The sequence below is a fragment of the Aythya ferina genome (genome assembly GCF_964211825.1).
Source record: "Aythya ferina genome assembly, chromosome: 6".
Classification (NCBI taxonomy): Eukaryota; Metazoa; Chordata; class Aves; order Anseriformes; family Anatidae; genus Aythya; species Aythya ferina.
The window spans coordinates 25,035,463-25,060,493 of NC_140303.1; the positions used below are offsets into that span (position 1 = coordinate 25,035,463).

General features: G+C 39.1%; 1 protein-coding gene across 7 annotated transcripts in view; it reads left to right on the forward strand.

The window, feature by feature from the left end:
- The first annotated feature begins 207 nt into the window (after nucleotides 1-207).
- The window catches only part of ITGB6 (integrin subunit beta 6), a 53,510-nt gene continuing 28,686 nt past the window's right edge, over nucleotides 208-25,031 (forward strand). For 2 of the 7 annotated variants that reach the window (XR_014694510.1, XM_084524219.1), the window contains exons 1-3: nucleotides 22,060-22,165; nucleotides 22,269-22,345; nucleotides 23,087-23,166. Coding sequence is in view for 6 of the 7 variants with exons in the window: in XM_084524219.1 (XP_084380345.1) it covers nucleotides 22,285-22,345; nucleotides 23,087-23,166 (141 nt within the window). In the remaining variant the exon portion in view is untranslated. Of the gene's footprint in view, nucleotides 420-2,346; nucleotides 2,390-4,497; nucleotides 5,793-21,750; nucleotides 21,816-22,059; nucleotides 22,185-22,268; nucleotides 22,346-23,086; nucleotides 23,167-25,031 lie in introns of those variants that run through there. The other 5 variants (XM_084524221.1, XM_084524220.1, XM_084524222.1 and 2 more) reach the window with 5 other exon arrangements.

Genomic DNA, 25,031 nt, shown 5'->3' on the forward strand with positions numbered 1-25,031 from the left:
CTAGCACATGAATTACTATCCTCCTGCTTGTTTCTTGGGCGCCTCCAGAATAAGTAATACATTGGCATAACTTTGCCATTTGTCAGCCAGCAGTCTGGTAGCACATTTGCTCGTCAATCTAATTTTAACCTTTTCTCATATGAGCACTTGGTACTTCATGTAAATCAACCAGACAGTCTGTCATTTGATAGGACACTATCTTCATAGTCTTCTAAACTATGTGCTCTATCATATGTGTTCATTTTTAAGTAGCAGAGGAAAATTAAAACTAATATATTACTTCTGGTTTCTTAATACCAGAATGCCAGGAATCTCTTTATTACCACAATAGAGATAAATGATACGTCTAGCAGAGTTTTTTGACAATGGGCATGGTAATGCATTCAGCACTTTCTGAACTGGAAGGTCTGTTCTGAATGGTAAGTAGTGCAATGTGTGGCTAAAGGCTTCATAGCACATAGAGTAGGTCTGTTCCTATTATCGCTGTAATTTGCAGCTAGGAATACAAAACATACATTCAACTGATTAGTGAAAAATATATTTATAAATAATTACATTATGGTTCTGATAAGTTTCTTGTTAAAATACTGAAGCTGACTCTGAGAAGGAGAACATAATTCACTCCTAAATTTAGGTAAGTTTGTCAATGTTAATTTCTTTTGATAATTTGTGTAAATAACATGAAAGGCTTACTGGTATGTCCTTTACTTTGTGAGGTTTTTCAGAAATTGATTTGGCTATGAAATAGTATGTTTGAAGTTACACTTTTAGCTGTTTTCTCAGGGTTGCTGTAACTATGCATCACTTCAATATCTTTTATTTTTTTAAACATGAAATGAAGAAGGTCATAGTCCATTTATACAGCCTAAACACATTCTGGCTTTTTCAGCTTTTTTACTGCATGAAGAATGTTTTTAAAATGAAGTTTTAAAGTGGTACAGAAATGATCTGCAACTTCTGCTAAAAAATCAGTCCCATACAACACCTGTAATCATTCACTAAATGGTGCAATAATTAATTGTTTAACAATTATGAAAGCTAGAGTTTGACTGATCTATATTTTCCTTATTAATACTTTGAGACTATTAAAGCTGCATTGCATTTCACTCAGGCTTGTGAGAGATAAACTAAAACTACGTATAATTAATACTAGATTCCGTTCTAATGATTTATGACATTGTACTTGGTCTGAGGCAGACAATGAAGCGTGCCTGCATTTTTCCCCAGCACAGTACTTAGTAGTCCCTTTACCAAGGAGCAGAAGTGAAGCTCATTGACTCCTGTAACATCACAAATGCACCTCAGTTCATTTTTTGTTGTGCTGCTGTTGTTTACTTAGACTTCATCATGCTTTCAGTCCATCCTACTGCCATGCTTCCTTTCCAGCACCTTCTGTACATGGTATGCACCCCATTATTGCTGTGGAATTCTCACCTCTGTTGTGTCCCTGGTGAATAAGTTATAATTATAATTAATTTTATTTCTTATTAATTTAATTGTATTAATAATTATAAATAATTATATTTGTACAATCTCTACCCCAAAGATCTGTTTCTGATTGAGGTAGTAGTGTAATAGAAGTAATAACATAGGAACTTCTTCCAACACCACCTTCAGTATCTTTTTTAATCTCTAAATCAAGTGCATGCAATATTTGTTGATCAAGATCTGAAGTTATATATGACTTCATTTAATACAAAAATTGGAGAAAGTGTTAGCCACAGACTAATTAAGTATCTTCAGGAACACAGGCCTGAGGTATCTGGCCATAAGTATTATCTTCAATAAATAAATACGCAGCAGCAAGAATTTGTCCCAGAAAATGGTCAGGTAATTCTATTACTTAATTTTGCGTAGTGGAGTTATATGTGAGTTTATCTTCCATACTCTGATATAGTTTTCACATGGGAGTTTGTTGGTCTTCCATACCTAGATCTTTTGGGGCCAGTCATCTGCAGTTTCAGCTCTCAGGGATGTACATGTATCTAGGCAAATTCAATACGGTTGGTGAGGTAGACTGTCACAAGCAGTGACAGCATTTGATTTCACTGAGCTTGTCAAAAGTAATTTTATATGTAATTTGTTCACTGTATATGAGATCCTCTGTTTTGCCACCATTGGTCTTACAGTTGTGAGGTTTACCTACTTCAGGGTAGTGCACAGAACTAATAAATGTTTTCTCTGAGGAAAAACAGTGAATTTCTGGGGATGGAGGGGCTGCATTATAACACAGGAAAAGTATTTTCTGGTCTTACTTATTGTTTGTGCATTGGAGCACACATCTTTGACAAACATTTTTTTTTCTTCAAATTTTCTATGACTCTTGGTCTTTATGGATAACTGAAGAAACAACTGGTCAGCAGGATCAGAAGTAACAGAATTATACATGGTATGAATCTCTTCTCAGATCTTGTATATAAGAAGGCAGGGTTTTTTTGTTTGTTTGTTTTATGCTTGTATGAAGGAAAGAGAAAAATCATGGTAAGGCAATTTGACTAATATTTTTCCCTGGAGTGCATATCTAAGGACAATCTGTTCTAGTTCTTAGCAATATATTCTCCAGGAATCAAAGGCAAAATTCAACCATCTCTACTCGATTGGTTCAGTCTTTCTCTGTCACTTTTCATGTATTTTTTATATCATTCAAAAAAAACAAAACAAAACAAAACAAAACAAAAAAAAAAAAAAAAAACCACCCTTAAATGCATTTTCAGGTGCTGCTAGTGAGACAGCTTTAAAAATACCTTTGTCCCCAAGCCATTAATCATACAGATTCTGCTACTGTCCATTGGTTTCTTAATCTTGATTCTGTCCCATCTGTTAGATGACAAGTCTAGGTATCAGTCTAAATTTGGCTCACTTCACTGTTTACGTAATGTTTCCTAAAATAAATAAATAAATAAATAAATAAAGGAAAATGCAAGCCACATAAGGGACAAAGCAAGCTCAGTTATTATTTGCAGCAACCTCTGTATTAGATTGGTGCAAAAAAGGTTAGTGCCACAGCAATGTACTGTCAAGCTGAGTTGCAGATATTTAGGCCCCATGTGGCAGCTAAGGAGTATGGAGAATATTCTGTCCTCCCTAGTGTCTGGCATCCTGACTTGGAGTTTGTATACCTATCCTCCTCAAATCATCAGATTAAAAAAATAAAGTGAAAAAACTAATGTTCTAAAAATGTAGCTAGACTACCCTAGAGAAAGGAGGACTTGAGGTGTTTCACTTAGAAACTGAGTTTACCCTTATTGAAGTAAATAGAAATACAAAAAAATAAAGATCACCACCACCCCAGCTTTAATGAACTACATGATATAATTGAAGGTCATTCTTTAGACATTTAAGTTCTGTTTTCAAGGGCACTTATTTGGGAATTGGCACATTAGGGAATCCTATTATCACATTGACAGTAAAAGCCCAGGAAAAGGGCCTTTATGATTTGTATTATAGAAATATGTATAAACACATAGCAGAGGTTGCTCCACAGAGCTTGGTTGCTGGGTTTGTGTGACACCAAGGCAGATGCCATGCGGTGCAGCCATGTTGTGTATCAGCAGCCTGCACCTGCTGGGCCCAGCTTCTTTCATCCCATGCATCCTGGTCACTGCGAGCAGCTCTTGAGTTTGGCGTGTGGTGGGCACTGCTCAGTGACCCTGTGCGCCAGGCACAGCTTGCCAAGGCGATTAGTGGCTTGTGTCTGACTGAGGCTAAATGCCAGAAATGGGGTGGGAAGGGAAGCACCTCCCACCACCTTGCTCCACATACATGGTCTCCAGGCTTCGAAGTCAGCTGCCAATTTAGAACTTTAGGCCCTAATTAGCTCCTAGGGATGTATCAATAAAAAGCCACGATTTGGATTTATAGGTAGCAATGAGTGTTACTGTTCCTCTTCAGCAAAATTTATTCTCTGATAGTTTTTCCACCCAGTCCTAGGGCACTTTTCTCTTAGAGTGTAACTTACTACTCTGCTCTGACCTCACTGCTGCTAATGTTACCTCCATTTTGGGTACATGCACGGTTCCCTGAAGCTTTCCTGCCTGCTGTTTGTTCCCCTCCTCCCTTTCCCCTGAACCACCTCCACAGACTGAATGCTCTCAGAGGAAATGGCCTACCACCCCTCTCCTCTCACACCCCAGCACGGGCTTTACTGAATGCAAAGCCATCTCGGGCCCAAGGCAAGTTTCTGTCAAAAAGCAGATGCAGGTGTAGGCAATACTGGTATTAAAGTAACCTCCAGCAGGCCCCACACCTTGCAGCAGGGAGAGAGTGATCTTGGGCCTATTTTCTCCCCACCTGTGGGCATCAGCTGACAGGGCTGCACACGAGGCAGTGGTTGTTAAGTTTCTACTGGGCCTAGCAGAGAGGAGTTTGCTTTTATTTAGTACAGTGGATAGGAAGAAGCAGCAGTAGCATCAACACCACCACTGCTGGTGGTGAGAGGTCTCCAACTGGGGCCTAGGCCTGTGGTGGAGCTCTGGGGCCCTCTGCTCCTGCAGTGGGTGGCCCGGTGTGGTGAGGGGCCCAGTGGCTGCTGTGCCTGCTGGGCCACCTCAGGGCGCCCTGGGCACAGCAGTCCCCAGCCCTGTTACACACAATGTCCCCTGCTTGATCTTTCACTCCTGCTTTTCCAATTCTCCATGCGCTCCCAGAACAGATCCTGACCTCACCCTGCTTCCTTTCTGTTTGCTTTCCCTTTTCATATAGTGCTACCCCAGCTCTTCATCCCCTGCCCAGAAAAATAAGACATATGCTGGGGTGCTCTTGTTCTGTGTGCCCACTTAGTGTTAGAAGAGAGATAAGGTATTTGTTCTTCTATGTTGTGATCTGTTTGATGCTGATGCTTTCTTGCTCATATCCTAATGTAACTCTGCCTTGGTGCTTTTTCTGATTTTGTCTGGGGTTTGTCTGGGATTCTTTTGTGCATCCCAAACTAAGCACGTTCTGCTAACCTGGTCAAATAACCTAAATTTTGATCTGTTAAAATGAACTTAATGTGCAATGTGAAAAAGCACCTTCAGAAACTACAAGTGACCTGATTGGAAAGTAAGAGAGCTGGAGGCAGAAGCACTGAATGTACAGGAATAGAGTAGATTAAGGTTATAGCAAATAAAAGGATTTAGAAACCAGAATGGCCTTAACACCAGTCTCTAAAGTAATGGATTAATTATTCCAGAGAGGTTGTGCTGCGTGTCCCTGTGCTAACAGGGCTTTTATTTCTTCCCCCTGGAGAGAGGCAGGAAAGTGGTTGCTTAAATCACTATTGACATACAGCATATGAATTCCAGTTTTGATTTTATGAACAGCCTCTATCATCACGTCTTCTGTGGACTGTGTCATGCTCATTGTGCTGTGGGGTTAGACACACTGTCACCATCCCTATAAATAGCCTGCTTGGTTATGAAGGACTAGTAGTATTTCCTCTGGGAAGAATAGGACTTTTGACTGGTGGCATTTTAGGCCAGTTCTCTTTAAACCTCCTAGAGGAGATAGGGTTTGGACAGTGAGAGACCTGTTAGAGAAAGCCAATAATCAAGGTATTAATTGTTGAAGTGCACGCACCCAGTGAGCGTGGAGGGTCCACAGAGAAAATTGAAGTTAGGGGGAGTAGGACAGTGGTGTGCTTTTAAAAAGAAAGGTCAGCTGCAGGGCTGGTAAGGAGCAAGAAAGCTGCTATGCAGAGAAAGAGAAGCTCCCTGTGATACAGCAGGAAGCAGAGCTGCTGTGCAAGACTGTTGCAGCATTGGACAGGTCTGCTCCGTGCCCAAAAAATGCTCAAGCGTATTGGAGAATGGGAGGTAAGCTTACATTGTTTTCCTTATCTTTATGTTGGGAACAAAGTAGGAGGTAATTATGTATAGAAAATGCCATATTTCATCTATCAACTGTTTAGCTGCTAGTATGGTCTCTGAGAGTGGAGAACACCTTCAAGCTAATACATAGCACACTCTCAAGGTAGGTTTGGTGGGGTGGATGCTTTTGGCTTGTCAAAAGAAGTTCTAGAGATATAGGTCATCTGGTCTGTACAACCCTGTTTCTGTGAAGAAATATGCTGGAGACACCAAAGAGAGTGCAGGTTCAGCTGACTGTGCAGTGAGGCAAATTCCACTGCACACAGTGTGAGAGGTCAAATACAGCATGGCGTTGACATATAACAAGGCTTCCTAAGTGTCTTCTGGCTATTGAAAGTAACAAATGCCAAGGTATCTGGGGTTTTTCCTTATAATTAACAATTTGTCTGGAATTCAGACATCACCTTCCACAATTTGGGATGTTTCCAACAGTGCATTTAATTGTCAGAAGAACCTTTTGTGCAAATAGTGAGTCCGTATACAAAAAGATTGCTCTGCCAAAAGGAATGAAATAGACCATTAAATTTAAGGATGACTAACTTTTTCTGAATAGTGAAGAAAACACCACACTTGCCAGTTATCTCTTCTGTGCATTTCCTCAGTTGTGGCTGAGGCCATCTGATGACTGTTTCCCTTTCACTCCCAGCGCAGTGCAGTCTGTCTGCTGTCAGCAGTTAATGAAGTCACTCACAAGCCTCCATTCCCCGGGGAAAAGCACTTCTATGAATAGACCTGTTACTTACGTCTCTGTTTGCAATGCTCTCAGCGCTTCTTTTGCTGTGCCACCATTTCTAATGATTGTGCCATTTTTGAACAATTCCCTTTCATTGTAGAGCTACTGCTATTCAGGATGCCAAAAAAGCTCTTGCTTCTGGCACAGCTGTTAGAGTCCTGTGAAGGCTTCTGTGTTGTCCTTAGTGACAGACACATGTTCTGAGGTACCACAGGCTTACCAAAAATGTGCGGAAAGTGAATGAATAGTCTTACTGCAGCACGTATTTTCAATAATAGTCCACAGGGAATTTCATCATGAGATACTTCATCAACACATGTCCTACAATAAGGAGGAAATAATAAAGGTTTTTGTTTCTGAGAACAAAATATTTCCATCCTACTGAAATAGAAAGGGAAACTTGATCTGATGAGAAGTACTAGAGAACATCACATATTTGCCCAGCTGAGCTTGCACGTCTGGTTATGATTAAGCATGTGTTTATAAGGAGCTATGTGTTGGTCTAGACAGAGGTGAGCTATAAAAGAAATGAAGATAAAAAGATAGATAAAGAATGATGAATCATGATAATGTATTGTCCCAAGGACAGAAATGTAAGAGCTTATACTACAATTTGTAGGGTCTACCAGTGAAGTCAAAGACTACTCAGTGGAGTTAAGTCACTGGTTTGTGTTTTCATGACTGAGTTGTGTGGTTTAGGTCTAACCCCAAATAATTTTAGTTGAACACCTGTCTAAGAAAATTTAGCTATGAATGCCAATAAATGGTCAAAAGGGGAGGGACTGAGTAAAACAGCATTTGGTTTAAACATTGCTTATTCTTTCTCTGGGAGATGTGGGAGACAATTTAAAAAAAAAAAAAGTTTTTAATATTCACTTTTTTTTTTTTTTTTTTTTTTTTTTTTTTGACTGGACTTATTCTTAACAGGCTCCCCCAACATCAAGTTGTCAAAATTTTAGTTCTCAGAGAGTTATGATAAGCTCTTCTATAAAGTGCAAACTGTCTATTTCTCTGCACCATGAATGTCTGAATTGTTCCTACATGAGCAGAGTTCAAGTTGTTTTCATATATGAACCTTTGTTCATGTTCCTCATCCTCCTACTTATATAAAGCCAAAACAAAAGAAACTTGTTACCCAGACTTTTCATTTGATATTAATTCTGGGTGGCTGAATAAGTCTGTGATTCATGACCCATGTTAAAATTTAACGTCAGCCTTTAATGTGTTCAGCCTGACACATGGTGTGTCTTATAATATTGATATATCTCATCGACCTAGCAATCTGCATCAGCTTGCTGAAACATGCCACGAAAGGAAAATGATACAGTTGTCCTGATCTACTTCTCTGTCAAAGCTTTAATTAAAACATTCACACTGTCTGCTAAGGGTTCGGGGGAAACTCATAAGATGCCTGTGCAGTCATTCACAACATTTCATTTTGAAAGTTTAGGAGGATAGGAATATGCTCATAAATCAGACTCCTGTGACCTGGTCAGCATCTCAACAGCATCCAAAGCTTATCTGACTTGCTCTCCAGAATCCTGTATCTAAGAAAACACAAATTCACGCATCAGATTTTTCCCTGATGCATTTGACAAGCATTTACTTCCAGTAGCAACCCAAGCAGTTGCAGTGGATTCATCAGACCTGCAGAGCCAGAGCAGCACTGTTCTCACAGTGGTTGGCATCCTTTTCTCAGAGATGCAGAGGTACAGATCTGAGGATGGATTTCCCCATCAGAGTATTTTTTTTTTTCCCCATTGCTGGCACCCAGACAGCCTGGAGGCTGTGACAAGGCAATACTCAGCCATCTGTAGGTTTGTCAGCTGGGAGATAGAGCTTGATCAAAATGAGGTTTCATTTACTGGTAGCTGCTCCTGAAATGCGACCCTACCAGACCACATAGGAACAGCACTTGCGTGATAAAGCCAACTGGCTATGTCTGCAGAGGTTTCTTATTAAGGTCATGTAGAGATTTATTTTATTTTATTTATTTATTTTTTTTTCCTTACCCAAGCAGAACCATCTAGAGGGTAGGACTAAGAATGCTGCTGTTATCTTCCCACCCCCAGGACAGAAAACCTACTTGTAACAGTGATCCTTATCATCATCGGAGGATGCTTCTTGCTTCCTTTGGTCCCACAGTGCCATGCTAGCATCAGTTCCTCTGATCCAGTAGCAGTGGATGTTAAAAGCACAGCCAATACCTCAATTGGCTGTTTAAAATCATCTTCAGCAAGCATTGCTCCCTCTCTGACCTTTTCCTGGCCTCTGTATCCCCTATGTTTGGCTGTCCACCCAGGCATTTAGGCTCAGATTTGGAAATCCCCTGTTCTCAACAAGGGACTGTTATTTTTCGGGCAGAATTTACCTGCTGTCCTCATAAAATCAGGGCATCTGTGATGCCTGTGCTGTTATTCAGGGTATTAATAGAAATTATAAACAGAAAGAAATCTCAACCACAGGCTGTCAAGGCAGGAGCTTGCAATGCTCTGTCTGAGCTTGAACTAGTAGCAAGAGAGGAGCAGCTTCTTCCAAGGAGTGATCTTCCTCAAGCAATTTTCATCACTATAATAACAAAAGAAGCACAATACCAGGACCATTAAGAAAATAGTATGCTATGAAGATTGTGAACTTAGAAGAATGTAAACAAAAGGCCAAGACTTGGAAGATTCATTAATATCTAAGTTCAGAAGCATTAGCTAAATCAAACTATCATTGCTCAACACAAAAACATAGCAAATAAAACTAAGAGGTGCTTTTGAAGAAGCAGGGGGGAGAGGAAAGAAAAATACCACTGTAGAAGTGGTAAGAATAAATCAGATAGTAACACATGAGAACATAGGTATCAGTGGAGAATGAAGGGAAAAATAGACTTTATTATTCTATATGAGCAAACCGATGTTAGATGAGACTTGTGAAATGAATGCCTTTATCAGTAATGCGACTTTGCACTGGTATCATGAATAGCTGTTTATCAGCAGGTTCCAAAAACCCAGTCACACTCTGAATAAGTAATTGTAATGTTCTTGTTTGTTTTTCTATGGCTTTTAAACCATAAATATTGAGCAGCTTACAAAAAAACGTGAGAGAAAATGATGACATAATAAGAACAGATAAATATGTACTTTCTCCAAGCCACTGCTAGCATATTCAGTTTGCTACTGGCACTATTTATTATATAATCTTGCTTGAAATTGTTACCACGATTTGAGTAGTAGGTTGTGTACCATTGCCCTTTATCTTTAAGTTAATGTGAAACAGGAAAACGTGGGCATTTGTGGTTTTCCCTTGTGTAAGAAAGTTCAAACTACAGAACAGTATAGGAATATCCATAACTTTGAATTTCACAAAGATAGCTGAAAAAAAATTAACATTTGATATGTTGGATTATTAATTTTCTGGCCCAGATTTGTTCTGTGTAAGTGAACACCTAATGTGCCCATCTTTGGAGCCAGTCTATTTTTGACTGTTGTCTATAGAAAATGCAGAGAAAGGGGCATCTCCTGTGTGTGAACCTCAGACCTGTGTTTACTGTTCCCTGGAGGTTTGCTTATAACGTGTTCATGACCTGGCACGCTCTCTGGGTGTAGTCATAGCACCAGTGTACAATCTGTTTGAATTCCTCCTTGGTGTCTACTGTTCCTCTCAGACGTTCCTGAGCACGGTGATTGTTCTCTGATTTAAAAGGGCATTCAGATGCCTCTTCCAAATTAACAATAACTCAGCTGTCGCTCATCCTTTGTACTGGCTACAGACTGCACACCTTCATCAGGCTGCAGCAACTGCACAGATTCTCCTTCAAATCTGTAAACCATCAGTGAGTGGTGGACGTTTGTTGTAGACACAGGGTGAAAATTCCCTTGGATATTGACCAATCTGGGGGAGTTTTACAGTGCTGAGTAATGTCTGTCTTACCTGTTTATGGACACGTGTGCTGTAGTTACCTCTAGGCCAATAACATTGCTAAAGCAACATAGTGAAACAACAGATTCTGCAGTAATGGTTGTTTTCCCCAGTTTCTCCTGAATCAGTCTCATGAGCCAGACATGCTAAATTATAATAGTTTCAGGGTTGGTTCTTCAGGTGCTAAAGGTACCAGCATAGGCATTCCTAAAGCTTTCACTCTTCATAAATAAATCCTTTATTCCTCTCTGGGAAGAAATTATATCATTCTCTGTTAGATTTTGTCAATAAGGCTTTCTATGCCATTTTGCAATCCATGCAGAGAACTGGATTTTTATGTATCTTTTCCTCCTACCTCACATGGTAATTGTTAGGTTGACTAATATAGTATGTTCAGTAACCTCTTTACCCTTATTTATGTTTTTCATATGATGACCTTACAGTAGACTCTCAAGTGTCTCACCTGATTAGGGTGGGTAGGGTCTTGCCCTAATGTAGAGTCTCATCCACCAGGTCAGCAACATACGGTAAATCAAAAGTAAGAGTAATGTTGGGAAGGGTCACATCATAACTGACTGACTGTATAATGAATAACTGATAGCTATGACTCAGTGTCTGCATTTCTTTCCTAAACACACACTGTATTGTAGGCTGGCTTTGATTTTTTTTTTTCTTTTTTTTTTCCTCTTTTTCTTTTTTATTTTTTTTTTCTCCCCACGTAGTTTCAGGTAATGGTTAACTCCAAGTGACTAAAATGCCTTCAGGAGACCTGATGAGACTTCTTACAAGTACTTGGGTTCAAAAGTAAATTAAAGCTTTTACTTTATCACTTTCTTTAAAAAACATCTCTCTCTTATCTGAAGCTGTTTTAAAACTACCCCACAAATATGAAGTCATCAGCATTCCTACAGCATAATTTCAAGGTGAAATGATTGTATTCCAGGCAAATGCATGCACAGTATGTGCATCCATTTTTTAATTTTTAATTTTTTAATAAAACAATAAGACCTTTTAGCATCTGTGGCAATGCAGTCATTTCTGAGACGAAACATGACTTTGCATCAGCTTGCATTGTAGGATAAAAGGTGGAAGGAGAGAGCACTGAGAAGAACACAAACTGGGAAAACTGTCTGAAGGAAAAACCACCATTACAGAGTTTCATTCCTGAAGAGGGTGTGTTAAAGTATGCAAGACAATAAAGAGTAGCAGATGTCTTAAGAATTGATGTTATGAGGAGTGTTTTAAGGCATTTATCTTTTGAGAGAACAGAGGATTTTTCACCAAAAGTAGATGAACTCCATCTGAGAAGGTGTGGTATTCATTTTCTGGAAGTAGTATTCCTGTAGTTGATATCAATACAGTATAACATGATTATATCATGTAACAATACTACAAAATATCGCATGCTGACAATATATATTTATATATCCGTATAACCAGTAAAAGTATTGTAAGCAAGAAAATAGGAGAGAAGGCTGGGGGACACTTGTAAGTAATTTCCATGCATGGTCCTGAAAAGAAGGAAATGATGAATGCATGGGGGCGAAAAATATATGATGGAAAAAACACGAAGAGGAAAAATAAGTATTAACATGGGTGGGAACATGAGGTGGATGGTCTCGATGTCAGGAATAAAAAGAATGTGAACCATGTAATTAAAAAAAAGAAAAAAAAAAAAAAGAAAAAAAGTGCAACATCATAGAAGACAATCTGAGGTATTTATATACAAAAACTGCATGCAGGAAAACACAGGCTAGAAGCGCAGGGTCCAGGATGACCCTGAATCTCTCAATGATAACAAAGTATGGTTGATGACTAGTGTATGACTGAAGCACTCTTAAACTGATGTGTAGACTGTAATGAAAACTAAAAATAAAAGCAAATGTACAAAGGCATCACTCAGTAACAATGCAGAGACAGCATGGGTGGGGTGGAATTTGTCAAACTTTTGGGGCAAAGTATGGTGAATAAGGGTCTTCTGAAGGACCACTAAAGGACTCTTAGATATATTTGTAATACAGATGACTTCAGGCATGAAGGCGAAACTTCCAAGCATTGTATTGTTATGGGAAATTTTGATGGAACAGAAATAGAGTATAAAGCAAATGTTACTGATAACAGCAGAGCCAGTTATTCCAGGGTGTGATAGCTGGCAGATTTCATCACTATGCAGTCACCGGACTAATATGATGCTATTCTAGGTGGTCTTTGTTAGGTAGTGATGCCATAGAGCAGCTGGTTGTAGAAAATAACCTAGCTAATGTTATCCCAACTTGATTAAATTGAAAATAAGTGAAAGAATAAACAAAAATAGGTCTGTTATATACAGTACTTCAGAAGAACAAATTTTGAGAAACTGGAGGAACTAGCTAGTGTTGTCAAGTGGATGCAAGTTCCAAGCGTTAGGATTAGAATTTCTTTAAATATATATAAAAATAATAATTAATCTGCACTTTCTGCTGGAAGTAGAGAATGAAGTGTGTTAACACCTTGCTGAAGAAATAATATCTATATATATCTTAATATATAAATAATTGTATTAAGAGTGAGAAAAAATATATTAGGAGTGAGCAAAGAGTGAAAGACATAGGGGAAGCAGCTGTATCTTGGACACCAAGAAGTGTAGAGTGCAGTCATATTTGTTAAGTGGCGAACAGATTTACCATCTGTAAACCAAAGCACAAAGACTAAAAGCTTTTTATACCAGAAAGATGAAGGGAGGTCTGGCATGTGGTAAGGATGGGACATTGATTAAAGATAGTGTAAATGCTGCCCAAGCCAAGTAATATTTTTTTTCTATGAAGAGGATGGTAGAGATCACAGATGAAAATAAATAAGATGGTAAGAATCCACAGAAATAAGAACTAACATTTGCAAACTTGAAAATTAAATCCAAAGAACAGAGTAGGCTCATAGTGGAATGATGTCCATCATCCATCCTAAAATGCTGAAAGAACACCAAATTAAATTTCAAATACAGGAGCAAGTTTTTCTTAAAAGACCTATCAAATCAAAGAAGAGAGAAAAGTGGAGGAAAAGTGACCTCACATGTAGAATTTCATTAATTTGACCTTAACCATATGCAAATTGTGTACACATTTTGCTAGAAATAACAAATAAAGATGTGGATATGAAAAGGAAAAAATAGAATGAAAGCAATAAGTGTTTGATTAAATATATAAGGGCTGAGAATATGTATGGAAGATACCATCTGTTCTAAAAAAGGAATTACTGGGCTATCAGAGATTACAAACAGATTTTCAAGTATTACAGTTTCAGCTAATCTCTGAAATTATTAATGCTTTCATTGCTGCTAAAAATGGCATGCTCAAATAAGAAAAATATCCATCCTGTTATATGGGCAGTCCGGGAACCTGAGAGCTGGATGTGTGGGGTTGAATTTCATAGCACAAACTGAGGTGGAAATTATTTCTGTTATAAACTTAAAATTATCAAGTGGACAGGAGAAAGACCATAATGTCTTGATCAGTCATAGAAGGATGCTCACAGGGTTGGGATTGAGTCATGGAAAAGGCAAAAAATGATCCTCCTTAGATATGATGCAGGCAGCTGAGGAAGGAATACTACGTATAGGCTCCAGCGTAGGAGGCATTGGTCAGAGCCCTTCTGGAGTGCTGTGAACAGTCTGTCACCCACAATTAGGAAAGAGCATTGAAAGAAATGCAGAGAAGTAGTGCTACACAAACCAAAGAATGAGCGATATACAATTGCTGTCTATAAATACATCAAGGGGAGGGGAACGAAGGGCAGGGCAAATACTAGGAAAGGAAAGAAGTTATTTAAGTTACTAGACAATGTTGTCACTAAAACAAATGGATATAAATTAGTTAATCCATCTAGGCTGGAGTTTAGAAGGTCTCCAGCGATGAGAAGAGTAAAGTTGCTGAAGCAGTCTTCTAGTGAGAGTAACAGGAACAAAGCATTGTGACTGCGGGTGTCACAGTAAAATGGAGCTTATTTGCTTGTGAGTTGGATAATGCAGAATTCACCTTGTTCTTGCATATACCACACAGGTGAGTAGAGCTACTTTGTATTTGCCTATCTGCCAGGAAGAGAAACTGTCTGAGCAGTCTTATGACAGATTTTGATATGTTCCTGAACACAGCTGTATAAGGTGCAAGGACACGTATTTGGTATCTATGAGATCCTTCACTGTGTTGAACTATTGAAATTTCTGTTAATTTATTGGTTCACAGAGAAAACATGACTTTATGGCCTTCTGGGACATGTTGACATGCTGCAAAACATTAAGAATGAAAAAAAAAAAAATAAAAAGCTTAAATTATGGTAATTCTGGTCTTGCTAATTGTCCAGCCAAAACAGGGTGATGCTGAGGTAAGCGTAAGGTATCAGTCAATCGAATATTATTAATAGACTTTACATCATCAATCATTTTGAACTCCTAGAAAGCATTGTTAGGGAAACCGTGCTCTGCTTTATTCCTATTGTATTACTCAGCCAAGATAATTGAAACTGATTTAGTTGATTTTATTTTTACTTAGAGATATTTCATTTGCAGGTTCTTGGTCTTGCATGGGTTTTGTTTAGGTATGTAATACCAACAGTTCTCACCAGTTCTTTAAGAATTGTAGAAATACTAATCTTTCTGTAAAAGGTCATTCTTCCAATATCCCTGTTTACATATCAATGCACCCTGCTGGTTTAAATTTCCTTCCTACACATGCTCATAGCAATAAAACAAGATTTGCAAAATAAAGGAATAATTTATGTCAACAAAGATATTGGAAACAGTTCTGACATTTCAGAATCATGTTAACTGAGCTTATAACAAAGACTGGAAATAATGTTCTGTTTACTGTGGTAGATGAGAAAGGAATTAAAAAAAATAAAAAAAAAAAAAAAAAGCAAAGAAAAAAAAAGCTGTTAACAAAAATTTATAACCCAAATATAACATAAATGACCAAATCATTTAACAAGGGTGTGTGTTTCGACAGATTCTTAAATATGTAGCCAGGCAAAATATTGCCAAAAGGTCACAGGGGAGTTAGTACTGACCGCCTTTATGCCTGCAGGTTTTAAAGTAATACCTACTCCAGAATAGCAGAATAGCCATAAGATGGCAGCACGTTGCACAAAGAGCTCCTGAAACCCTAAATCCTGTTCTTTCCCAAGGGGGAGACTGGGCCCTGTGACAGGAGGAGTGGACTGAATTCTGCGTGTCTGTAAATAGAAACCATACCATCAGTGTTCAGAATAACTTGAAAGCTTCATAAATCTAGCTGGTTTCAGTCAGCGTCTTGGCCCACTTTCTCAGTTATTAGCAGCTGTTTGGATGCTGAAGTAAACATGCTTATCTATTTTGGCTACTCTAGATTGACATTATTCAAACCCTATGTTTGAGCAAAGCACTGGAGTTCCGTACCCCTAAGTATAGCAAGGTCAACTATAACAAATAGAGGTCTATTTGCTCTGTGTAAGACCAGCGTGGAAAAGGTACTTTTTACAAGTGATTTAGTCCCAGTCTCATAGTTCAGAATTTACGTCTGGATAAATCAGGCCTGACTACATCGTGCTTACACATTCCTTACAGTTTTTTCAAAAGCAAGGCACCTAGCTTGTTTTGCTTATTCATCGCATTTCATGCTATATGGCTGCAACATGCGTGTCACAGGGCTGCCTTTGGCCCTTTTGTAAGAGGGAAAGTAGGTAGAGCTTGCACTCAGCATTAACCTGAATGGAGGAAGCTGCAGAAAGCTGCCAGTTAAAGGGCAGAGACCTGACATCTTGTGGAGTTAAGTGCTGTGGGGTTAATGCTAATGCTCAGAGCAGTTCCAGCCACCAGCGTGGAGCTGAGGTGCTTCCTCTGGGGTCCCACCACCTCACTCTTATAGGGCAGGGTGGTGTACAATGCGACTGTGAAAATCAAACAGAAACTTAGGCCAGATTCAATAGGCTGTGTGGTATCCCTGGCATGTTTTGAGCACTGTGGGCTGGCTGACAGTCCTGGTTGGAAGCCACGTGATTTTTCCACTGGTTCCACCTGAGTTCTGGTGCAGTTGGGAGATTTGATTATTTGGCTTTGAGTGTGAAAGTTTATTCAAATCTGAAAATCAAACAGACCTTTCAGAGTGCTCAGCCATGCAAAGGAAATTGAGGACAAAGGTTTGCTCACGCCCTCAGCTGAAACCAGCTGGGTCAGAGCTGTGGGTGAGGTGAACATGGGTTGAAAACACCCTGGGTTGTCTGCCTGCTGTTCACTGCACAGTTGGTGAGCAATTCATCCTTCTTCCTCCTCTTCCTCTCTGTTTGTTCAGAGGTAGGTTGTTGACTTGGCTCTGCCTTCATCTAGCAGCAGCGCACTGCTCCGGAAACAAGAGGAGACCAGAGCATGAATCATGACCTGAGTCATGCATCTGCAACACCCCACTTTGTTCAGGGCCAGAGGGAAAAAATTCCTTTCCTACGTGTGGCCGTTCAGCTCATGCAACCCGCAGGAAGGAGCTACGGACTCTGTTCATCTTCTAAAACTGCTCTCCACCGCCTGTATAGTACTGCTTGCAAACAAAACACGAAGAGTTATGAGAAGCCTTTGCCTTTTCACACACTTGCCTACAGGCAGGGCTCTGTGCCTTAACCTACACAGCAGTGTTTTGGTGCAAGTCCCGTAGCTGGGAATGAAGTTAGTATACACGTCCCAACAGGGGCAGCTCAGCCGCTGTGCATTCACATCTTCACATACCGCAGGCTCTGTGTCATTTACACAGGACCTGAATGCTTACAGCAGTTTCTTTGGACTGAGGCTGTTTTCCGTTTTGAACAATACCCTGTCGCATGGTGCTGTGTAACAAAGAATGAAAACAAATAATATCGGACAACATTAATATGCATAAATCCAAATACATTTACTTATTTTGCACAGTGGTTTGGTAGGTGATACTGTCGTTTTCTTAAAAAAATAAAAATAAATCATGTTTAAAGAAAAAAATGTAAAACCGTTTAGTTGCATTCACCATCATTACATTGGATGAATTTCCCCATGAAACACAATTGTTCATTAGGGATTGTTGTTTCCTCTTTAAATGTATTTTCCTGATCTCCCCAAAGTATTGCCAGCAAAGGTGGGGACAGGACAGTCCTAGTGTCATTGCCATATTTGCGAGCAGTTTCTGTCAGTGCTGGATTGACTTGTTCACAGGATATTCCCATTGCTATGTGGCTACTCAAATCACCTCTGTTCCCTTAGATCTGAATCTAAGCTTGGAAACTTTTTTCAGGCTTCATTGCCTAGCTAATTGACAGCCATCCTCTGAAACATCTGTCGTAGCTGTTCTTTGGAACTAGGGCTGTCAGGCTGGTGAGGGATATATTTTGGGGAAGATTTTTTTCTAAAAGTGCCTTCCATTTCTGCTGGCCCAAGAGTCAGGAACCACTTGACTGTGCAGCTATAGAACAGCTTCACCATTTTAAGATTTTTTTTTCTCACTTATTCAGTAATATTTGCATATTCTTCAGTTGCCATCTTTCTGGTCAAAAGGCTTACCCTAAATTTTGATCTCCATCTCACTGCTTCCATTCCCACAGAACTTGGCAGATGAGGGGCAGGAAGAGATTTTTTCTGAAGGGCAGAAGACACTTCCTCCACCTTTGTAAATACTCAAAGAACCATTTCAGCATGTGGGCTGTCCAGACTTCAAATTACTCGGTATTTTTCCAAGCTTTCAGATTGAGTGTGTATGAGAAGAGCATTGAGAATTAAGAGTTGGGTTGGGTGTGAAGCTGAGAGATAACTTACAAGAATTTCTCCTCCATGTGAATAGCTCTCCAGCTTCTAATTCAAAGAGATTTTCCTTGCTCCAATGAGCTTGGGACATACGGATCTTTTCTGCATTGACTGGTAGGCTTTCACTAGAGCTAACATGCCGCCTCTTCCAGGCTTTGTCTAGCACAGGAGGAACTAATTGTTTATTTCTGTTGAACTGGTCTTCTTGTATATATAATTATGCTACATCAGTTCATGCCCTGTATGCAGGAGAGGCTGGTATTTTTTCTAAAATGAAGTCATTTTTTAGATTTAAATGAGCCAATGATGAGGCATGCTTTTGTATGCAAACACTTTCCATTCTGGATCTTGTACAGACCCAGTCACCAGGCTGACTTTTGGATTCGGCTAAATGTGCCAGAAAAGCCATACATTAGTAGCTTTTTCTAAAGAGGAAAAAAGCCTTATTAATGAAATGCTACCTGAGGCTAATATTTTTGGTTTATTTCTTATCCCCTGTTCACATCATTAGCTTTTCTTTTTTTTTTTTTTTTTTTTTTTTTTTTCTGTATTCTCTATATTCAAAGTTGGCTGCTCACCAATGAATTTGTTAAAGGTTGGTTGGATGACCATCATATCATTCTGTGCTATCTTTCACGTATTGTAAGTGCCAGGTATGGGGAAAAATGCAGTAAAGATTTTATCCTGTACAAATTTTATTACCTTTTAGAGAAGGACAGACCTGCATTGTTCAGTGCTGCCCATACTGAAAGATAAACAGCTGTATTCTGCTGGGTTGTGTCATTGTAAAACCATAACTCTGTTTTAAGCAAGACCAGAATTTGCTCCAAAATGAATGTGTAGTGGCTGATAAAACCAGTAATAACTGCATTGTCTGTACTATAAACTACCATTTGTTATACTTCATTGGGCTGATGCCTCTAGTTTGAGTTAACAGAACAAGACTGTCTTACAAACCTTTTTAAAGAAAGGGAATCTTGCTGTCAGATCCAGCAGTGCCAGGACCTCAGAGGCCATCCTCCCCACATCAGCATGGCTATTCCAGATCGTGCTCTTCTAGTATTTGTGATAGCTAAAGCCAGTAAAACAGTACACTAATAGACAAACTTCCTGGTCAATTTATCTTTAGATATCATATAAGATGTTTAGTGACATTGCAAAACAAACCTATTATATCAGCATCCTACCTAGGTTTTCTTGCCTTGCCCAAGATCTGCTCTTTGTAGATGCTATCTTCCTTCCCGGACCTCTCTTATCATCCTGTGCCCCTATCGCTGAGATTGTCAGTCCCACTCTGTCCAGTCCTGTGATCTTCTCATTGTGGGAGCTTTTAAAAGTCAAAACTAACCTCGGTTCTTCTCTCCGTATATTTTCCTTTGTGTTTTTGTGGTTGTTTTGCTGTTGTCTATTCTTCCTCTGCTCTACAATCTGGGGAGGTCTGTTCTTAATAAATTGCAGAAACTTAGTTATTTTACTCAAGGCAAGACTTAACTCAGATCTGGCAGCCATCCCATTCAGAGGCAGGCACTTAGCCTCCAGTCATGCTGTCCGTGCCAAGACCTATATAAAATATTACCACACAAACAAATGGAGAACTGATGCTATCAAACCGAACTTGTAAGTTTTATGTAGGTTGTATTATTCTTTCTGCACTAAAAAGTTTGATATCTTGAATCTAAAAATAAGCCTTTACTAAGTGCCAGCTGTTCAGCTGGCTGGTCCTTAACCTGGGAGACTTCTGGTGTCTTTTGGTGGCTGAAGGACTGTCATCAAGTCCTTTGAGTGTAGGCTTTGAGGTGTTGTTATATTACCAGGGGCTAGCGAGAGCTGCAAAATGAACTTGTACATTGAAAGGGCAAGCACTAGTTCTTGGAGTTCTGCAAGGCTGTAGGCATAGCAACAGTAGTATAGGACGTACACACAAATGTAAATTAAAGACGGGGAAATAAAATGTGTTGGATGGCTCTTATAGGAGGATTTTTTTCTTTGTATGAGCAAACATTTACAGTCAACTCCACTTCATTTTGACCTTCTGTGGTTATGGACATTGTCCTCATAGACCCGTGTCTTCACCAGCTAAGGGAACATAATATAATTGATGCTGTTTTCATGCCACAAGGAATTGTTGTAGGTGAACACATGATTCACAAAGGATACTCTAAGGTTTAGAAAGCAGTTGAAGGAAACTTAAGAATTTACTGTTGTAAACAGAAATGTTAGGATGTGGTTCCACAAGAACCTAAGCTGGGCTAAATTCAAATTATCATGCTGGCACCTTCCCTGTCAGCTCTGCCTGCCTTTCCTCTTCCCTCTCCTGAGCCGGTGCTCACACTGGGCTGGGCAGTGACACAGCTCAGGGGACCCACCCAGGGGAAGATTAGCCCCCCAGCCTTCCCCACGGAAGGTGCTTGGCTTTTAATTGGATCAGGCTGAATCAGCTCACTGCTTGTTTGGACATCAGTAGTGGTAAGAGCGAAGGGGTGTGAGCAGGGCAAAGGTAGGCTTGACGTAATCCAGTTTGAGCTGCTACGAAAATACCCGTAGACCGTGTAAATACTAGTAAAATCGGATGTATCTGGGAATATTTCCAGGCACTAGAATGAGATTCTCTGTGCTATTAAACTGTTAAAATGCTCCCTGGCATGAATTTGACCTCTTCCAATTAACACTCCCTGCAAACAATTTCTGGGCACATTTTGGTTGCTAGAATGGTCCCAATAGGCAATTTGCAAGCATAAACTCAGGTCTTTCTGTGCCAGTTGGCCTCAATGCCCAGGAATGTTTCCAGGCATGTTGAGCTTACTAGTATAGACCTATCCCTACTGTCACATCCTGCCCCAAAATTGCAGCTACCACCAGGTTTGAAAAGGGAGGTCTGATCCTGCCAGTTCTCATGGTGAGAGCAGCTTAGGTTTTTTTACAAGCTAGCTTCACAGCTTCAGTAGGATTCTGACTGTGGAAAAAAAAGGATATATGCTTTTAGGGTAGATCAACAACACAACTGATCAAATATTAATTTTATACTGCAGTGTGTAGAGTCAGTTGCGAACTCTTAAGATAAAAGAGGACTTATCCTGAGCAAATTATTTTCAAAACAGAAAATAGCAAAGCATAAAAGATGTGAAGAGATGATATCCAGAAATAAGAAATTTTATTTCCTTTAATAATGCAATAATGCAGTAAGAAAGGCATATTTTCCCTTCATTCCAAGGGGTGGGGAGGAGCAAAAACTTGTTATGTTGCTGTATCCATGCTGTACTGCCATAGAATATTTAGGCACTTACTACACAGAATTGAAGCTGAAGTGATTTTTTTCAAGTCGGTTGCAGAACTGGGAATACAATTACTCCTTCCTCTACATATTAAAAAATCCACGATTGCAGCATTTCCTTTCCACTTTGCAATGTTAATAAAATAAATGTACTCTGTGTCTTGAATTACCAAGATCCAGGTCCTCAATTATAACAATTGATTGCTTTTTTTTTTTTTTTTTTTTTTTGCAGTTGCCTTTACAAGTTTCCCTCCACACCAGGGAATCTGAAAAAATGGGATTTTTACATCTCTCCAGGTATATTTACTTAGCAATCGTATGACCTGTCTGCCTAACACACTCTCTCAGGGAACAATTAAAGGAGTTATTTTAGAGGAGCATTTTAGAGTTCCTGTATACGCCAAAAACGCTCGCTTGGATGGCTTGCTCTAGGACCCAGAGTGACTGCAACTGACAGAAGTCTTCACCTGAATGAATTTTCCTTCTGATTGTATACCTTATAAGGAGTACAGGAAAACAAGGAAGTGATAACCATGTTCAGGTTACTTTTATGCAAAGCTTGCCGTCTTTACCTGCCCAGGTAGCTGTTGTTTTTATTTTCATTCATGTTCTGCCCTGATAGGTTTGAAGATTCCTCGCAGTCCAGTGTAGGTGACTTCTTAAAACGTACGCTTTGGGAATGTATGGATTTTATGATGTTCTGTCTTCCCACAGACGATAAATAACATGTTAATATTTTTTGTCACACAGCCAGCACTGAAAACGAATGGGGATTGAATTGCTTTGCTTCTTTTTCTTATTTCTGCAAAGAAATAACAATGTTCAAGGTAAGACTCGGGGGCAGTGGGGTCCATTTCTAAACCAGTTTTGCTTTGTTTCTTGCTTTAAGTTGATACTAAATAGCTTTCTGTCTTCTGTATTTAATCACTCCTTTCTCTTGGACGACTGGTGTTTTTTTTTTTTGACATACTGCTGTAGGGCAACCCTGTGAATTCATTTAAGATTTATGTGGTCATTACATAGCAGAACATGTAAAAGAGACAGGCATTTGAGCAATTGTGGTTATACTAATCAATGTCTGAACTGAGAAACTTAATACTGTGTATGTGACTGAATGTTTCACCAGTACTTGCACAATAAATTAAAATCATATCATGTATCTACAGATGTTGGTGAAGCAATGTTAAGTATATACAGTGAATGTACATAATTTTGTGGTTTTAGTATCTCTGGTTATGTTGCCAATGTTGTACATGCCCTATACCAGAAACAAATATAAAGTTTTATCAAGTGCCCTCAATCAAACAAGTAGCATGTTCTCATTGAATACACATCTATAAAGCATGCAAAAGCAAGTATGTTAATTGTCAGTAATTGTATTGTTTTTCCAGAGAGTTAATATTCTACCAATAGAAACGTCTTTATGAAATAACTTCATCAGTAATCCTGTATATGGCTAAATGTGTGCATTTTTCACTTCCCACATTCTCTAACTAGCCAGATTCATCATAAGCTGAATGATTAAGCACATTATTGACAGTCTTTTGTCTTCTTTTATTTAAATTTAGGGACCTGTTCTCAGGAAAGTGCAGTGACTTGTGAAGATTGTGTGCTTTCCGGACCACACTGCGCTTGGTGTTTCCAAGAGGTAGATGATACAAAAAATTTCAAAGTAAAACTTGAAATGTTTGTAGTAGCTCTGAGTGATGAAGTATTGACTTAATTGGGTTAGCCTGTGGTTTTGTAATGCATGCAGTGCTTAGTGAAGCCTTTCTGAGGATCAAAAGTGGAATTCAAATATAGACTTTAAGCTGTATTATTCTCTTTTTTTAAAAAACGTTCCCATTTTACGCAGAAATAAAAGTGCTTTTAGAGGGGCTCAGGTCATCAACCACAGGGCTGACTCACCCGGAGCACTAAGGATGAAGCATCAAATACTAGACCAGACTGCATCTTACGTTATATCATCATATACCAATTCAGGCAGTATAAACAGAAAGTACTTCAGTCAGTCAGTTTGCATATACAAATTATCAATCTTATTATCAAAATAAGTGTTTGCAAAATAGTTAGCTATCATAATTAAAAACTTGCCAGAAACAATAGAAAAATAAAATAATGGTAGTTTCTGATTTAAACTTTTGTTGCTATTGCTAATCAGCAAGATGATATATAGGATGGTGCTAATGTGCTGCTGCATGAAGTATCTTAAAAAGATCAAAAAGTACCTTTTTTAAAAAAAAAAGAAGTTTGCTAAAAATAATTTAGCAATTCGCATATAATGTTTTGGGGAGGGGAGGGGAAATAATAATTTTTAAAAAATATTTTTTTTCAGTAGTTTTTGCTCGTACTTAACAACCAAAACAAATTTCATTTCAAGTAAAACCTGATCACGTGATTTCAACTATTACCTTTTGTTTGTTTGTTTGTTTTAAATCTCTACAGGATAAAAACACATTGTCTAGCTATATTTTAAATATTAGTTTGCTTCTGCATACATGTTCTAAAAAGCCAGCAATTCAAAGTGTGTAACTGCAGGAGATATTCTCCCTGCAAAATTTTTGGAATCTTACATGATCTTTGTGTGTGCTGTAATTCAGAAGCAATTGGTGAGAGTCTTCTCCAGGCAAAGACATCAGACTTGGTCTGAAGCACAATAAACCGCTGCTCCCACCAGGTGTCTCAGTGTTGCTTCCACAAAAATACACAAGGTCTTCGACAATTTTCATCCATGAAGGATGAAATTTTGGTTGGAGAGGCCAAGTTCTCTTTTTAATAAGTTTAAAGTAAATTAGTTTTGCTTTGGATAGGGAGTTTCTCAGTTACTGAATTCAGAGAGTATTTGTGGTGTAATGGCTGAACCCAAGATTGCTTATCCAAACCTGGGAGAAAAGAATGGTCCCATGCTTTGGGCCTGTGACCATAAACCAGGTGTTGAGCATTTTGGTGCCAGTTCTCCCAGGCATGTCACAGGTTTTGACCAAAAAGCCTTTTGGGCCAGAGTGGTTTCCAGTTCAGGAGGCAGCTGAATGATTCTGCAGATCTAAATTCTAGACATAGCTCTAGGAAATGCTAATAAGGCACAGAAACCTCTTTGTAAAACTAACCATTAACTTCACTATTACATGGGGATAATACCCACCTTGCAGTGTTGTGGAGAAGAATGCATAATAAGTGCTTTGAAATGAGGAAAAAAAATAAACTGCAAGATATCTAAGTGATATTGATAGGCTTGTGGTTCCCTCTGTGGGGGAGAAGGTCAAAGAGTGTACTGAGCCAGATGTGAGCAGACAGATGTGAGCACAGCAGGAGCCCAACGAGTGCTGGAGAGCAAGAGGAGCTGTGGTGCTTGCTGGGCACCAGTGAGGGTAATGAGGACATTCCACCTGCTTCAGTGAATGAGTAAAATCAGTGTTCAGGAGAAAGAGAAGGTCAGAAGGAAACAAAGTGATCAGTGAACTCTACGCACCCCACCTCCAGTTTCTCAGAAAATGTGTAGGAGTTTATTATTTG